This window comes from Rattus norvegicus, chromosome 13, assembly GCF_036323735.1.
Source record: "Rattus norvegicus strain BN/NHsdMcwi chromosome 13, GRCr8, whole genome shotgun sequence".
Lineage (NCBI taxonomy): Eukaryota > Metazoa > Chordata > Mammalia > Rodentia > Muridae > Rattus > Rattus norvegicus.
The window spans coordinates 91,201,512-91,219,543 of record NC_086031.1 but is presented as its reverse complement, the minus strand read 5'-3'; the positions used below and the strand labels follow the sequence as shown (position 1 = coordinate 91,219,543).

Sequence of the window (18,032 nt, the reverse complement as noted above, 5' to 3'; positions counted from 1 at the left end):
CGGAGGGATGTTACTTACTGGCTTGCTCCCCCTGGCTTGCTCAGCTTGCTCTCTTAGAGAACCCAAGATCACCGGTCCAGGGACGGCACCAGCCACAATGGGCTGGGCCCTCCCACCCTTGATCACTAATTTAGAAAATGCCTTACAGATGGGTCTCATGAAGGCATTTCCTCAACTGAGGCTCCTTTTCTGTGATAACTCCAGCTTGTGTCAAGTTGACACACAGAACCAGCCAGTACAGAAGAACAGTACCTCCAGACATTGTTTTCCACGGTTTTATTTGTTATTCGTATTGGTATTGCTAGATAAATGAAATAATTTTATTTTTATGGAATATTGATGGCACTTAAACAAAACTTACTAAGCATTGAAGAGTACTTGAAATATTTGTAATTGAGAAATGTAATCTTAAGCTTTATTACAAAAAGCAGTTCGTGCTCTGGTAGATCCAACTTTTCATTTTTCAATATGGACCTATTTCATTTATAGTTATTTACCTGTATTTAAATAAGAACAAGGTTAATCCTGAATGTGTAATGCTGAGAGCATAGTTGGTCTTTTAGTTTGTATAAGAAGGTTTTTCTTACAGATTTTCCCAATACATATACCTCAGGACAGACAGCATTAGATGAATTTCTTTCTAGTGGAATTTGATAGATTTTAGTGGTTTTATAAATACTATGGTACACATACTAGACTTTGACCTTTGCAAATAACTAAATACTTTTAACCTAAAAGGTTATACTGGAAGATTATATAATTCACATTTGAATCACATGGAACTTAGCAGTATTATAGTGTTTTAAATTCATTATTATGTATGCACTGTATCATTTAATTATACTTTAAGAAGAGAATTTCAGTTAGCAGAATATTAAGAGAAAACAACCATTTCATTATAGACATTACATTAAAACATTTAAAAGTAAAGGCGATATATTTTATCTCAGCTGTATGGTTTGCAAAGATATTATATTCTTTTTTATATACACTTCTAGAGTGATACTTTTCATTATATTTATATTTATTTTAGTTCTTTACATATACTATATTAATTCAAGATTTTTAAGTGTTCCCATAGGATAACAGTAATATTTTAGTGCTGAACATAAGAGGCCAGTTGAAGCTAGAATCATAATTATATAAGACATTCACAAAGAAAATACTTAAAAGCCATGATATTAAATGGTATTACAAGAGATTGTGAACAGACTAAGTACTACTGGCTCTAGGTAGTAACCTAAATTATGGTGCTGAAGTCTAATCAAATGGTCCAGAAGTGGACTCAGAGTCATACCTAGATCTGTATCCTTTTTTACTATAAACTCTGTGTAAATCTGATAGACATAATTCTAGTGTTAGCATTAGTGTTTGGCATTGATAATAAGTTACTAAAATATAGATTTTAAGATTTTCAGATTTTAAGAACAGAGAAGATAGTGATGATTGAATTCTTTAGGACTTAAGTTTTTGTTATATCTGAAAAACTGTATGAGAATCTACTTACAAGTGGAGTTGCAGTCCACCACTAAGTTTTTAATAGTTTTTAAAATATTTTGCTAACCAAATTATTGTAGTCAGGAATCCCAACTAGTGAAGGTCCATATCTTCAGTGCAAACTCAAATAACTATATTGTTCTCATAATAAAAACACTTTATAAATTTTCTATGGTTCTTAGTACTAAAAGGTTCTTAAGGTGTTTTCTTGAACTAATATACTTGAAAGTCTGAAATAATGTATTTTACAGTGTACATCTCTAAAGAAGATAGATCTTTAATTTATTGAATAAGAAAAGAGTCCCCAATGGAGGAGTTAGAGAAAGGACTGAGGGGGGTTGCAATCCCATAGGAAGAAGAATATCAACCAACCAGACACCCTAGAGCTCCCAGGGACTAAACCACCAACCAATGAGTACACATGGACAGACCCATGGCTCCAGCTGCATATGTAGCAGAGGATGGCCTTATCCAGCATCAGTGGAAGGAGAATTCCTTGGTCCTGTGAAGGCATGATGCCCTAGTGTAGGGGAATGCCAGGGCAGGGAAGTGGGAGGGAGTGGATCAGTGGGTAGGGAACACCCTCATGGAGGCAGGGGGTGGAGCGATGGGATAGGGAATTTCTGAAGGAGAAACCAGGAAGTGGGATAATATTTGAAATGTAGATAAAGAAAATATCCAATTGAAAAATGAAAAAAAAGGGCTGGAGAGATGGCTCAGCGGTTAGGAACACTGACTTGCTCTTCCAGAGGTCCTGAGTTCAAATCCCAGCAACCACATGGTGGCTCACAGCCATCTGTAATGGGATCTGATGCCCTCTTCTGGTGTACATGAAGACAGCTACAGTGTACTCATATAAATAAATAAATCTTTAAAAACAAAATGAAAAAAAAGGAAAGAATCATTACTAAGCACATGTGTAAAAATCATAAACTTTCTAAAGTATGTTTTTAAATAGATAATTCCTTCTACAAAGTACATGATGTTTGCTCTTCGCTTCTGTCGTTTGAGAATGAAGGACTAGCAGTATGCTGGATCTTTATGTTTGGTTTATATTTATATTGGAATTGTTTTTCCCTTACAATTTTGTAATAAAAATGGAATTAAGTGTGGATTGACTATTAGGCTTTGAAATTGCCAAGTGTAGGGTTTTGATATTTGCTAAGGAAGTGTTATTTCGTATATCCCCAGATAAGATGATTTTACTCTTTTGGGATTCTTCTTGCAGATTTGAAGTGGAAGGAAGATAAGAGAAGGAGCAAAGATTGTAGGCTGAGAACTTAAAAGCAAAGCAGAGCACTGCATGGGAAGAAATATGTTGGGTTATAGTCCAATAGATGGACAGAGAAACTTTATAAAATTAAGTCCAAAACGCTAGTTAGTAACCACATGACTTATCTGGACTGAATAGATGCCTCATTTCTGTTAGAATATGTCTATAACTCTTTTCTGGTAGTTTTATTTTCCTTTGAAATTTTCTTGTAGTGATTCTTACAGTAAATGCTCAGGGCTCATGCTTGGTTTTTTGAGTTAGGGTTTCATGTAGTCCAGGATGACCTCTATCTAGCTCAAGCTGAGGAGAGAGACCCTCGAATCCATGATTGGCCGCTTCTCAAGTGCCTGTATTACAGATATGTGCACCCCTGCTTGCAGTTTTGGTAATCGGTTGTTGCCATTTCATCAGGACTTTAAGACAGGACTTACCTGTGTCAGGAAGACATTTTTAAGTTTGATTGGACAGGGTATTACCATGGCCAAAGTGGGTGCGGGGGAGGGTGTCTTGGTTGCTGGGCCTCAGTCCTCTGATAGCTGGACCTTGGTGGTCAGTCTCAGGAGGAAGTAGTGCCAAATAAAAGCCTGGACCTTGGGGGCCTAGCTTTAGGAATGTAACCTAACAGCAAGGCAGAGGGGTGGGAAAAAAGGACAGGCCTGCCAGAGCCGTGATGTCTGTGCTTGGCTGGCTAGAGTCTTTCAGTGTATTCCTGATACACATGGCTGGAGGGTAATTTCATACAGTTCCAATATGTCTGAGTTTAAATGCAACCTACCATGGAAGATGAGGTAGAGAATTTTCCTTGTGTTTTGTCATGTTGATACTTAAAAGTTTTGTGTTTTGAAGCATTTTAAATCCAATACTTTCAGTTTAGGGACATTAAACCTATATTACATAACACATGCCCCAGCTTACTCTCACTCACATCAGCAGTAAGTTTGAAAAATGGCATGGTAGCGTGGTATAATGTAAAGGTGTAGGGATGTTCTTACTCTGTATCCATAGCCTACACAGTTTCCATTGACTTCTAAACTTCGTTTTTATCGTTTGTAAAATAAGATGATGAACTCACTTAGAGAAGACATTATGAGGCTTAGATAAGGTGATCAATGCAAAGTTCTGTACAGTTGTGCTCTGTTATTCTAAGCTCCAGAAGAGCAAAGGCCTCTCTGTATTTATCCATTGCTCTCCCCTCGGGACGGTGAGCAGGACCTGGCAAGTGACAGGTGATCAGCAAATATTTATTGACACTGCCCCTCCCTACCTTTTTGCACTGGTATAACAAAGTAAAGTTGTAATTTCTTACAAGGATTATATATGTGTACATTAAATCACCTTACACACCTGTCAATCCCAGAACTTTAACACAGCTTTAAAGTTGGTCAGATTTTTGCACAATTGTTATACTCCTTGGACATCTTTTAAACCCCAATTTTGGGACTAGAGAGATGGCTGAGGTTAAGAGCATTTGTTTCTTTCACAGAGGACCCATATTTGGTTCCCAGTACACACATTATGACTCTGAGCCATCCATAAACACCCTCTTCTTACCTCCTTGGGCATCAGGCTGTATATGGTCTGTGCACACATGAGTATGTGTGCACTTATACGTGTGTGTGTGTGTGTGTGTGTGTGTGCATATAAGTAATGTGTGTGTGTGTGCATATAAGTAGGCACACAGGCAAGCACTCAATAAGTATCAATCTAAAAGAAATTTATTCTTAATTTTAAGCCCACATTTTGTAGAACTTTTTAAAAATGTTTCTTTGTATTTACAAAGATATTTGAGCTTTCACATTTGTCTTTTAAGTATATTCTAAAATTCTAGATCTTTCTCTATGAAAGAAGCCAAATTGAGTTTTATGTGCAACAAATATATAATGTGGAAAAATTCTAAGAATTGCAATCTTTTTTAAGATGTATGGAAATATCAATGATAGAATTCTGTTATCTCTCTTCAAGATTTTTTTTAATGCTTAGAGAAAACTCTTTACTTTAATGTGACTGCTAACTAGAGGTGACCTGGAGGCATGACTGGTAGACTACTGCTTGCCTGGAATGGTAGTGTGGCAGACACGTGCCATCCCAGTACTCAGGAGCAGAGGCAGGAGGATTGCTGAAAGTTTCCATCTAACCAAGTACATGTAGCAAGACTGTGTCTCAAAAAAATAAATCCCTAAACTATGATTTCATGAGCCCCTATGAATGAACATAAAGCTTCCTAGACTTGAGGAATAAACTGAGATCTGGTGCTTCCTTGTACGGTCATAAACTGATCACTGAACTTGTCTAGTGATGTCTGTTTATTAACAAATCAGCTAGATCCTACTTCAGAAGAACATTATGGTCTTCAGATGACATCAGATAGAGTAGAAAATGCTGTGCATAGTGTAAAACAGGGCTTCAGTCCATAACCTCTTGTGCCATAGAACCCTTCAGGGGAAGCTTAGGAAGCTACCTTAGTGTTTCCAACTTCATGAACATAAGTACTTAGAATTACAAAGAATTTTAGTAATGCTGAAATATAGTTATCAAAATATTTTGCAGTATAGTAGCTGATGATTCTTTATTAGCAATTTTGTAACTGTCATTAGTTTGGGTAGCTGTGTAAGTTTGAAAAAGTCCCTATAGATGACTATAAGATTTCTGTTGGTGACAGACCCCTATCCTTATTAATTCCACTGTATCTTGTAGCTTATATTTATAATTAAAACAATAAACATCAGTTAAGTTAGTGAAAATGATGTTTGTGTTTCTTGTTATCCATGTTCAGATACTTTTTGAATTCTGTCATTTACAAATTTAAGATCTCTGTGACATGTATTTAAAATGTATTTTTTAAGATATTATCTTACAGATTATTTGGAACTTAATTCATCAATGTTAGTATTTGAAGTTAAGGACTTATATTTTTTTTCTACCAAAATAGTAAAGAGCTTTCCAAAGAGTCTTAAGCGTGGGATGTCAATCTGTAACTAAAGTTACGAGCTACGTGACTGCCAAAGTTGATTGTTTCTAGAGCTGTTCATTTAAAGGAAATTACATTTCTTCTCTAAAATTATTGCCAGGATCAGCCAAGATCTTGCTCTCATTGCTCGGGAGATCAACGACGTAGCAGGAGAAATAGATTCAGTGACTTCCTCAGGCACTGCCCCTAGTACCACAGTAAGCACTGCTGCCACCACCCCTGGCTCTGCCATAGACACTAGAGAAGAGGTAGGAGATCTTCATGGAGAAATGCATAAGGTTCTTTCTTTTCTTAATTTCTTTTGCTTTTAGCTTTTTGCTTAGTTTATTTTAGTTATGTCCACCCTCCCTGTCTGCATGCAGCTCTGCATTTTCCAACTTTACTTTAACAAACATATTTTTGTAACAATTAGTAAAGACTAAAAGGCTAATATTTGGTCTACTATTAACATAAAAATGGAAAATTATTTAGCTTTAAACACTTTGCCTATTGATTACTGATCATAATCTTACTTGAAATGTGAATATAGATGTTATTTGGAAAGTAAACTGAAGTTCAACAAATGACTATGTAAGGTTTCAATAAGATTTGACAGTAAAAAGAAATGGTCACTACTAGTTAATAGCAAAGAAAGACACAATTTCTACAGTTTTTAAAATAGTAATTTTGTTGACAAATATCCACCATATTGTTTTTAAAAACCGAAATGTATATTATACAAACACGATTTCTCTCATATATACACAGAAATACTCAAATATTCTTAAAACTCTGGAATATAAGTTAACATTTATAGAGTATTGCCCACCTAAACCCATGGCTTCCAACAGTACAGTTCCAGGAGAGAACCACTTGAATAACATTGTTCCACACAGTACCTTTAACTTAAACTTAATGATACAGTAGTCTTTCGTCCCTCTGTATCTATGGAGATTAATTCCAAGGCACACATCAAAACCTAAGAATATCCTGGTCTCTTAGATAAAATGGTGTGGAGTTTCCTTGTAGGCTGTGGGCATTCTTCCCTATACATTCATCTCCAGATTGGTTATGATACCTCCTGGTAGCGTAAAGTACTTAGGCTGTTTACAGAATTGTGACAGGAAAAAAGAGGTCCATGTATGCAGTTTACCATTTATGTATCTTGTGAAGAAATTTGGCACCTCTAGTAAACACACAGCATTTTAAAATATTTTCAATACTTAGTTGAATCCCCAGATAAGGAAGGTTAACTATAGTCTCTAGCCATGTTGGTTATTTTCATTTTGAGAGAAAATGTAAACCAAAGTCAGTCTTTGAAAGGAACTAATTTGTCTTCATATGCCCTAAAACCTAGAAATAGACTTGTTTTTAAATGATTGAAAATATGGAAAGAATAGTGATTTATAACATGAAAACCATTTTAAATTCACATTTCAATCTTGTTACAGTATAGCCATTCTCGTTTGCCTGACTTGTGGTCTGTGGCTATTTCTGTGTTGCAGTGCAGAACTGAGTTCTCAGGCAAACTGATGGGTGCAAAGCCAAGAACAATACTGTCTGCCACTTTATAGAAAATGTTGCTAACCCCTCTTACTGTCACTCAACTTCTTCATTTTTATTAAATTCTAAATAGTAACCAAAAATGCCTAGCCTTTTGGACATTTAATCCTGGTAAACTGTGCTGATAATCTTTTCTTCTGTTGCTTTTTGTCTCATTTTTTTTTTCTTATAAAGCTCCTTAATGGTCACTTCTTGTTTATTTTTTGTTTGTATGTTTTCTAATTTAATAAATGATATTTCATTAATCTGTGTAGAGTTTTGTTACCACACTGATCAATTATAAATGTATACAAAAAAATTGCCTTTGTTGGTTAAAAAACAAAACCAAGAGGATCTTCATGGTGGCAAGACATACACATATCTCTGGTACATTTAAATAATATTATTTTCTCAGCTTTCTAACTAAATTTTACCTAACATGGTTATTCATTCACTGAGCCCCAGTAGAATTTTTGAAACATTTCATGGAATAGCTTTTCACTCCCCCTTTCTTTCATTTAAGAATGTTATCCTAGTTAACCTTTCGTCGGTAAACCTGTTACTTGGTGTTGCATGTCCACAGTGTGCACTATAGACGGAGGGCATTAGTGTTACTGTTAGAAGATGTATGTTCTCCATCATTGTTAAAGTTTGACTAGGACCAAAATTACTTACTATGTGGATTAATTTTGTTTCCTTTTGTAAATTTAATTGAATTTACCATTCATGTATCTTGTGAAGAAATTTGACACCTGGATTTGGGGAGGAAAAAAGGAAAAAAAAAAACAAGGTAGAAAACTAAAAGAAAAAGAAACATTATTTTGTACTGGTAAGGCAATGTGAGTAAAGTGAACCCATTGTCCACCTACATGGCTCAGTCTTTTTTTTTCTCTTAAAGCATCTATTTTCTCCCCTATGGAGAACATCTTAATCGTGAAAGAATTGAATTAGCGTAGTTAAATATTTCCAATCCTGAGAATAAGATTAGTGTAATGGACATCTACTTTATGGAAGAGACCTTTGTGGCGAGCCTATTTAAAAAGTAATTGGTTTATTGAAGATGTCATGCTTCTGTTACTACTTGAGAATGAAATCATTTCTCTCTAACCATAAAAATTATGCCAGTATTTCTACACTTTTCACTATTCTGTTCTCATAAGGGTTTGCTTTTGTCCTACTAGTTGGTTGATCGTGTTTTTGATGAAAGTCTCAACTTCCGAAAGATACCTCCATTAGTTCATTCTAAAACGCCAGAAGGAAACAATGGTCGGTCTGTTGACTCAAGACCTCAGCCACCAGAGCATCCTGACCACTTAACAATTACAAGACGGAGAACCTGGAGCAGGGATGAAGTAAGTAAACTGCAGACTTTGAACATGGGGCGGAGAGGCGTCCCAATTGTGCCATATTAGGTCATTTAGGCCCCAGTTACTTCAGGAGGACCAAAGTCATTATTTTGTTAATACAGAGACAGAGTTGTCCAAGATTAACTAATAATGTATACTAGAGTCAAGATTAATTCTAAGGTAACCTAAAAACCAGTGTTAAACTAGCCCTTTTAAAAAATATGGATCTCGAAAGCTAGCCCAGCATTTGAGTTATTGCTGTTCTTGCACAGTACTCAGGTTTGGCCTCTAGTTTTACCCCATCCTCAAGTGAGACAGTACCAACACCCACCATGAAATTTACTTTCTCACTTGTCTCTGAAGAGTGGGTGGTGGTTCTCTTTCTCATCTTTGTAGTCATATTATTTGGTAAATAAGTAAATAGTATGGTACTCCCATTGTCCCTGTTATGATAATGTAAATTATAAATATAAGAGACAGGGTCATGATAGTAATTAAAGAGGATTTCTTAAAATGGGATGACCAAAATAATAGGGAACTTTGACAAGTTATTTAACAAAGGAACTCTGTGTTGATGTTTCTTCTGCTTTCTGGATTTAATTACTCTAATTACATCATTTATTTTAAGTTAATTAGCATAAGTAGCTTGAGTATAGTGAATTGCGGCTAGTGTCCTTAGTAGTTATTCAGCATGTACATGTTACCACACTCCTTTCTCTGTTTCAGGTCATGGGAGATAATCTGCTACTGTCTTCAGTCTTTCAGTTCTCCAGGAAGATAAGACAATCCATTGATAAGACAGCTGGGAAAATCAGGTACTTGTGTTTCTCTAATCTCACTTTGTCTCCTGTTCCATTTTCTTCAAGCCTGAACCCCTACTGTCAGGAGCTAGTGACATCACTGCTGTAGGTTCTTACTGCTGCTCTTACCAGGTACTGCAGATAGAAGGAACATTCTAGGCAGAGCAAATGGCCCTGGTTGTGAGCTCATTGGTCATGAGAATTAACACTTAGTTACTAGCACTAAACTGTTTTCCTTCTCCACAAAATATTAATAAATATTTAAACTTAGCAAACTCTTGAGGTTTCTTTTACTCAGACTGCACTCTTGTGTCATTGGATAAGATGTTAGACTGAGCTCTTAAGACTCTGGAAGTCGGAGATACAGCAGCCTTAATGATTAAAATGTATGTAGCCTGTTCGGCCATGAGTCTACATTCTTAATAAAACAAGTAGCAACTGTGGCTGACGATAGAGGCCACAGCCTGGGACAGTTGAGTGGCAGGTTAGCCTTGCAATTGATCCACAGCATGGAACATAAGTAAGTAAACAAGCAAAGGTCGTTAAGGAAATCCCTATTTAAAAAAAATAGTGTGTTTTCTACTGTTTGCTTTCCTCTTTATTTTTCGTAGTTTTTAACAGTATATGAGCATGGCTCAAAACTACAAATGTTTAAGATATATTATACATACGATATTTAACATGTGTATACATATTTTCTCTCCCTTTAAATTCAGTTCTCAAGTCTCAACAGATGGAAACATAATCACTTATTCTACATCTTGGCTTTTTTTAGCATAATACCTTTACTCTTTCAAAAGATTCCGTAAAATATCATTGAAAGTCCTTAGTATTTGCTTGAAATATGGGGCATACTGCCTTAAGGAATTGGATATGTAATGAGTACCTGTAAACAGGCTTTTTTTAAATTATTCTAGTGAGTATACTTATTAGTATACATTGGTTTTCTTTTTTCAAGATGGCAAATACAGCTATATTAGACTTCACCAGAATAAAGGCATGCGTGACAGCTTGTTTACCTGAATGAGTCAGCCTGCTGCACTCACTTGTCTTGGTTTCACTTGCTTCACTTGAATATTAACTGTACATTCACAATTGCGGTTCTCACCAAAACTCAATTGGTCTCCTTTTTTATTATTGAAATTACTTATTGAATAAAGGAGATGAAAACTACAAATCATCCTAATTTTGGTGAATTAAGCTGGGACTAAATGAAATTTTGAAAGATAAGGATCACAATTGACTTTAGAGAAATGAACTTTATTATAAATACTGCATTTTTCTGAAGTCTGATCTATCAGACTATTGTTTGTATTTTATCATACTTGGTAATGATGTAATTAGCATCCTGACACTGTCCTGCATGAGGTTTCTTTCCCTGAGATATCAGACCTAGGTTTGCAAAAGGTCTCCTCTCCAGCCGCCCGCCCACTGCGGTGCTCTCTCTAGTCAGCTGGTGCCCACATGCAGTTGCACTACTGTTTGCTGGGGTGAAGCCCACTTAAAATTAGTAGGAAAAAAGTAAGCTTAACTAATCAGTTATTAAACAGAAGTTCACAAATATCTAGGCCTTGGTCATATGCTTTGCTGAGGAATAATCAGAGAAATCATGCCTCAGAGCTTGACTCAGATACTCAGTTTATCTGATGGTAAAACGCATCCACAGTGTGATGGTAAAGCAGCTGCTGCTCTTTTGAGTTTAATTGTACTCTAAAATTGAATATGGAGGTATTTTAAGCAAAGGACCATTAAATGAAATGAATGCTGACTATGCAGTCTTATATAGGATCTAAAAAGAGATGTGCAAGGCTCTGGGTCTGATTGCCAAATTATTACCAAGGGGTGGGGAGCTATTCATGAAAAATCTCCAAGTTTATTCATTGACTGAATGATTTTTGGCTGTATGTTATTCATAGCATTCTTTTTGACCCCTTCACAGCTAAGTACAGGAGACATATTTATTACTGAGTTAGTACTTAATCCTAAAAAGCAATGGAAATTTAGTAAATCAAAGTGTGCTCTCAATACATACTGTTGTCCATGAAAATGTCACGAGTCACATTGTATGATCATGTATGACTTGCTGATGAGAAAACTTGAATATATTATGTAATATTATTCTATCTTACTGAAATGCAAATCCTCCTCCCTAATCCTTATTCAGGTAGTCACTCACACAACTGCTTGCCTTGTACCTCGCTGGTGTTGACTCTTACAGGACAGACTTCCTCACAGGAAATGCTGTGGGTTTGACACTGAGTCCAGAGACTCCATAGACTGATACATTGACTAATTGGTTTTGCTATTTTTGAAATTTGATGGTTGGGGAAAACGTTAAAGTAACATAAATACCAACTGTTCCATATTTTTACTGCCTTTCACGTAACCTTTGAATCTTGGTATATGAAAAGCTTATGACAGGCTTTATAAAAGTAAAGATGATAAATACCTTTACTATGAAAGTTACCATTGAAGCCTGAGTCACAGATATGATGAACCAGTGCATAGGATTGAATATGATGGATCACTGTCTAGTTAAGAGTAAAAGGCATATTCCGAAGACTATGTGTGGACAAGTATTTTCTAAAATGTGTAACTTCTGATAACCAAATCTGAAGGATGCGATGGCTCACTGCATAGGAATTGCCATGGTAGTTTGAATAGTGACTGTAGGCCTTGGCCACAGCTTAGAAACAAACTCAGATGCCTGTGAAAATCTAAGCATATACATACTTGAACTGTTTGAATGCTCTCACTGCCCAGTATTCTTGCCACCCTCCAGCTTTGGAACAGTCAGCCCTCAGGTAGTAAACTAGTTTGTATCCCAGATTACTTGTGTTAAGGACTAAGAATATATGGGTAAGACTATTTTTCTCCCAAAGCCAACAGTTTCATTGAAAAGAATTTTTAGCTTACTAAATAAGCTTTGAAATGTCTTGTTCTCATGTTGGAGCTTATCAGCCCAACTACTCTTTTGAATCTATAATTATAATCTAATGGCCATTGTCAAATGACCTTTTTAAATTAAAAAAAAAAGGCTTGACCATTATGATGTTGTCTAAAATGTTGTGCTGATATGGTGTTCTTCTTTAGCATCCACATAATGTCATTAGAGTTAATTTCCTAAAACCAAAGTTATCGTTTTGATATGCCTTTAAAAAAGAGCTCTTTCCTTCCAACAGGACATTGTTTACAGTGAGTCAGGAGCCGTGGGTTCCATGTACTTTTTACCAACAATTAAATCTCTAGCAGTTTTAGAAGCTAAATATATTATACTAGTTCATTGTCTTCTGGCAAGATTCAGTAAACTTTTAGCACCTCATTGCTGAACACATCACTTCTTGATTATGTGGGCCCATTGTAGTTTTCACTCAGCCAGTGCACAGCCTGATCACTACTTTCCAGGAGTCTTGCTGCTAAAAAATGACTATTTTTAAAAAGTACAATACATTTTTGCATTGAGGTTCAGAAAATTTCTTAGCTCAGAAGAATCTTTTGCAGGCCCTTCATCCTTATTAATTAGTCTTGGTATAAAAAAATTGCAGATGATCAGAACTTGATTTGAAGTTGATTGATTTGTTCTTTTAAATCACTTTTGAAGGAATGCCATTAAGATTGTTAATGTACAGGATTTAGATAAACTAGATTTCTCAGGCAGACTCATTAGAAAACTTAAATAAAAGTGTTTAAATTTTTCTAAAACTGCTGATTTATGTCTCTGATTTTAATTGATTGGAGAGAGGAGAATTCTGCAGTTGGATGACAACTTGTACTTTAAAGATTAAGGAGTTTGGGTGTAGTTTCTCATAGCACAGTTATTTCATTAGTTCTTTTTGTAGAAATGTGTAAAACTTTATAGTCTCTTAACTCCTAAGTTGTATACAAATACACTAACATGAATGAATGTTTTCTAATAGAAGTATAGTACATAGCTCATTATCCCGTCTTCACAGTGATGTGTTCATACTTTTATCCATCAGCAAGGTCTTGTTCTTGCTTAAAGAGATCTTAACCAAAGTCGCATACCTAATTAAGTGTATTTTCTTCTTAATTTTGTTTTACTTATTCTATGACAGTGAAGTTAAGCTTTCTTAAGCAAAGATTATATTGTTAGTTACAAGTAACAACAGCATTTGTATCATATTCAATTTTTAGTTAAAATAAGATAAACAGTAAAGAGCTTTAGGCATGTATGGGTATCTAGTGAGTTATGGTTTTAACAGATTTTCACATGCTTGACCCAAAAGTGTTCACCAGTTAAGTCTGAGTTCATTGAATAGTTATTTTTCTTTATATAGTTTTGAAATTATACATTAACTATGTGTAATTTTTTTGTATCATCAACAAAACCATGAATTTAAAATGCTTGTGTTTTTTGACTGTAGAATATTGTTTAAAGACAAAGACCGGAACTGGGATGACATAGAAAACAAGCTAAGAGCTGAAAGCGAAGTCCCGATTGTGAAAACCTCCAGCATGGTATGGTGGTTTTCAAGATTCAAACATTTCATCAGCGTGGCTTCATTTGTTGGGGAAAGCATAGTTTTGAATATTTGTTAGTTTACATTCTAAAAGACTGTATAAATGCATAGATTCGGTAGTGTTTCATCCAGTGGTGTTTAAAGTATCTCTTGGTTCAAGGCCATAGAGAGCATTAAGGAGGATCGTGTGTTGATTAACTACTGTGATGTATCTTGTTCATATCATAGCTCTACATTATAAAGAAGCACCTTTAACTTTAGAACTTAATGTTAATTGACATATCATTTCTATTTTAAAAGCACAGTTTTATCAGATTTTTCTCCTTATGTTGATGGTTTCACTTTATATACTTTTCAAAAAACAAAAAAACTCAAAGGCACAGTTTTAAACTATTGCAGAGTTGATCAGAACAGATGTTTCAAAAACTGTTCTTTCCTTATTAGTATATTGTCTTGAAATGTTATTGTTGTTGTTGAAAGGCGTCATTATTAAAGATTATAAGTTGGGTCTTGCTTCCTGGGTGTCTTCTGTGTAGCTACTAATGCAGTGCCATAGAGACAGTGAGCTGCATTACTTGTAGTCTGAGAATGTTGTAACGTAGTAAGCTAATCTGGGTGTCTTTTCCTGCAGGAGATTTCTTCTATTTTACAGGAGCTGAAAAGAGTGGAAAAACAGTTGCAAGGTAAATTTACTTCTAAATTAGGTAATGATGCTTGCAGATAGGGTGTTCTGGTAGACGCCTATAATTCCAGCATTCAGGAGTCAGAGACAGAAGGATTGAGGTTGAGACCAGCTCAGTGTATTCCATTTCTGAAAATATATTTCTTATATTCTTAGTTATTGAAGCAGTATTTAACTAAATATATCAACCAGTACTTATAACAGTATAGAGTTGAATATATCTCAGTTATTCATAAAAGGAAAGTTTTATAGCTCTATATAAAGGACTGGAGATGTGTCTCAGTCCTCGAGTATCTGCCTAGCGTGTGTGAGGCCCTGGCTTCTTTCCTAGTACCATCAAAGTGACTAGATAGACAGTTCCCGGATAAAGTCTGTGTTGTTTCACATTTGATGCGGAGTGTTATATGCAGAATGGTCTCCACCTCACCGTGGAGCTGGACCTCTTGGTCCTCCTCCCTCCACCTCTGAGACCATCACCCCTGGCATAAAGAGAACATATTGTGAACATTTGTTGGTATTTGTATTTTATAAAATCTGGCTGTTTAACACATAACCAGTGTTTTCAGTACCCCTCTGTGATAGTAAAAGCAAGTTCAGAACTCTCTTGGCCTGCTTTCCCTTCCAGTCACTGTTCACTGTCACCTAAAGTGCCGATAGGGACTGTGGGGACCTAGGAGAACCTCAGGTCTGTACAGTCTACAGTGTAGACTTAACCACTGGTTATTGAATCAGGTTAAGTAAGATCTAGCTTAGTTAACTAGAGGTTACTAGCTTACTTTAGCTAAAGTCCCTTCTAATGATAAGCAGTATTCATATCCACTTCTTACTGAAAACAGAACTACATCTTTTTATCTTTTTATCTCCTTCAGTGATAAATGCCATGATTGACCCAGATGGAACTTTGGAGGCTCTTAACAACATGGGATTTCCCAATGCTATCCTGCCATCTCCACCAAAACAGAAGTCCAGTCCTGTTAACAACCACAGCAGCCCTAGTCAGACGCCAGCACTTTGCCCAGCAGAAGCTAGGGCCCTGCACCCTGCTGCAGCAGCAGCAGCAGCCGCCGCCTCCACTGAGTTTGAGAATGCTGAATCTGAGGCTGATTTCAGCATCCATTTCAATAGGTTTAATCCTGATGGGGAAGAAGAAGATGTTACAGTACACGAATGACGTTCCCTGGTTTGTTAGAGACATTACCCATGGAGTGACTAGGGGTATTGGAAGCAGCATGATGTTCACATACAAAACAAGAGAGCTTGGTCAGCAACAATCTTGTTATCTTTGTCTTCTTGATTTATTTATTTATTTTTACCTCTAATGTATCATACCAGTCTTTTCAAATTATTCAGACAACCACTTGAAGCACACTTAGCAAGAGGCAGCTTATGTCAGTTTTGCCTTTTGTGGTTCTGTGATTTTCAGATTGAATCATATCATTGCATCTTTCCATCGTTCTTTTTGTTGTTGTTTGTTTGTTTATTTTAAGACATGCTGTGACCTACAAACAAACTAAAGTATCCACATTTCTGAGCCCCCGTGTCTCCTGTGCCAAGCTGCCCTGAGATGAACGTCCTCATCCGCTGTACAGATTGTTAAACCTTTCAATTTGCTTCTTAATACTAGGGTTTATATTACTTTTCACAGTCACCTGACACAGTGTCACCCTGCTCTCTAGAGTGAAACAGACCTTCCACTGCAGCCGTCCTGCACCTGAGACCTTCCAACATAGTGTGATTATAACTGTTGCTAAGTAACTTGTCTTGGGGTTTATGGAAATTAACTATTATGTTTGCACTAAGACTTACTGGGAGTGATAGGTGGACGTATCTATACATCATTAAGGACTGACTTTTGTACATAGGAAGTTGACAAGACTGCTTTAACCCCACAGTGTTTTACTCCACTTTTCATACAGAGCCATTTGGCAGGGTTTTTTGTTTTGTTCTTTTCTATTTTTCTTTTCTTCTTTTTTTCTTTTTAAGGAAATAAGATTTTGTCTCTCCTTTTAGATTAAATGACTAGAAAGGTTAAACTTGCCAAATAGGTGAAGTATATTTTTAAAATTAAGAACATGTCTATTTGTCCTGTGTTATCAAGTTTTTATGTTACAGAAATGCCCCTGAAATGATCATGAGGTTAATTTTTCTTCGTTAGGAGATGTGAGGAATCAGTAGTTGTGAGAGTAGTTGATAGTTGCACTCCCAGTCATTGAATTGCTCTGTGTCTCCCTGTAGGTCCATAGGAACCCTTTGTCAGTCTTACACATTTGTAAGGACCCTGCAAGACGGCAGCGACGACTAAGGCTTTGGGCTTATAGCTACTAAAAAGAAAGCCTGTGAAAAATATCTTCTCTAAACTTTGTTTTTGTTACTGTTTTGTTTTCTTTCCAGTAAGCTCACATTTCAATGTTTTTAAATAAAGGAATTATTTTTGTGTTTCCAGAACACTGTAATTTGGGTGAATCTTAATTCTTTTGAATATACTAATAGGCCTGGGTTTGCTCCAGAGACTCCGTCAGTCTGTAAAGAGTCAGCTGCAGCTTTGTGACGTGGGCTTTGATACTCAGCAGTAATCTGTGCTACATTTGCTTTAAGGGAAAGTCAGCTGTACCTCAAGACTTTAGGATCTAAGAAATCCTGTGACGCTGGATCAGTTAATAAAAATGCAAAACCTTTTGTAAGATGTAAAACATAAGTCTGCTGTGTAATGGATCTCATATTTTTCTTTAAATTAAAAAAAAAGAAAAGGATTTATTCTCCTTGTAAAGCTAAATTCACAGTTTTCATGAAGTAAAACTTCAGAAGGGTTTCAACAGATGTAAAAGGAAAAGTGAGATGCTTTGAGGAACAAATAAAACATTGAAACAGGGTCAGTCTGTTTCAGGAAAAAGTCATGCATAGTAATCATGATTGTCCCCTTTAGTTAAGTTTGGTACTGAGTCTGTCCACATCAGAGTACAAGATGAGGAGTCTAAGAAAGTATTAAATTATCTGCTTACATTATTGTTTGTTTACACAGTTTTGTTCAATTATAAACATTTGGCCTTTTACTATGTTATTTTTATTTTGTATGAATACATTCTCCTTATTTATTTTTGTTACATTTATTACGTTATTTTGTTATGCATTTACAACTCCATTTTTAAATAAAGTGTTTCTGGAACTTTATGCACTGGTTATAGAATTCATGTCTTTTACCATCTGATATATTTTCATTTATCAATTTACTAAACAGCTGTTTATAAAGGACCCTTCCAGTTTTAATGAATATATGGTCATCCAAAAATAGTATTCTTAATGAATTAAAACAAATGTAGTACATTGGCTTAATACTCTACTGTAACACACACACACACACACACACACACGTGCATGCATATGTGTATGTGCACACCCAAACACACACATACACGTTATTTGTAGTCAGCATATGTGTATGTGCATGCACACACATGCATGCATAT

The 18,032-nt window shown here is 35.8% G+C and overlaps 1 protein-coding gene across 18 annotated transcripts in view; it reads left to right on the top strand.

The window, feature by feature from the left end:
- The window catches only part of Cep170 (centrosomal protein 170), an 84,183-nt gene extending 66,447 nt beyond the window's left edge, over positions 1-17,736 (top strand). For 8 of the 18 annotated variants that reach the window (NM_001427216.1, XM_063272006.1, XM_063272004.1 and 5 more), the window contains 6 exons: positions 5,839-5,986; positions 8,441-8,611; positions 9,332-9,420; positions 13,791-13,884; positions 14,518-14,569; positions 15,438-17,736. In NM_001427216.1, the coding sequence (NP_001414145.1) occupies positions 5,839-5,986; positions 8,441-8,611; positions 9,332-9,420; positions 13,791-13,884; positions 14,518-14,569; positions 15,438-15,739 (856 nt within the window). In that variant the 3' untranslated portion in view covers positions 15,740-17,736. Of the gene's footprint in view, positions 1-5,838; positions 6,017-8,440; positions 8,612-9,331; positions 9,421-13,790; positions 13,885-14,517; positions 14,570-15,437 lie in introns of those variants that run through there. The other 10 variants (XM_063272007.1, XM_063272005.1, XM_063272003.1 and 7 more) reach the window with 3 other exon arrangements.
- The last annotated feature ends 296 nt before the right edge of the window (positions 17,737-18,032 follow it).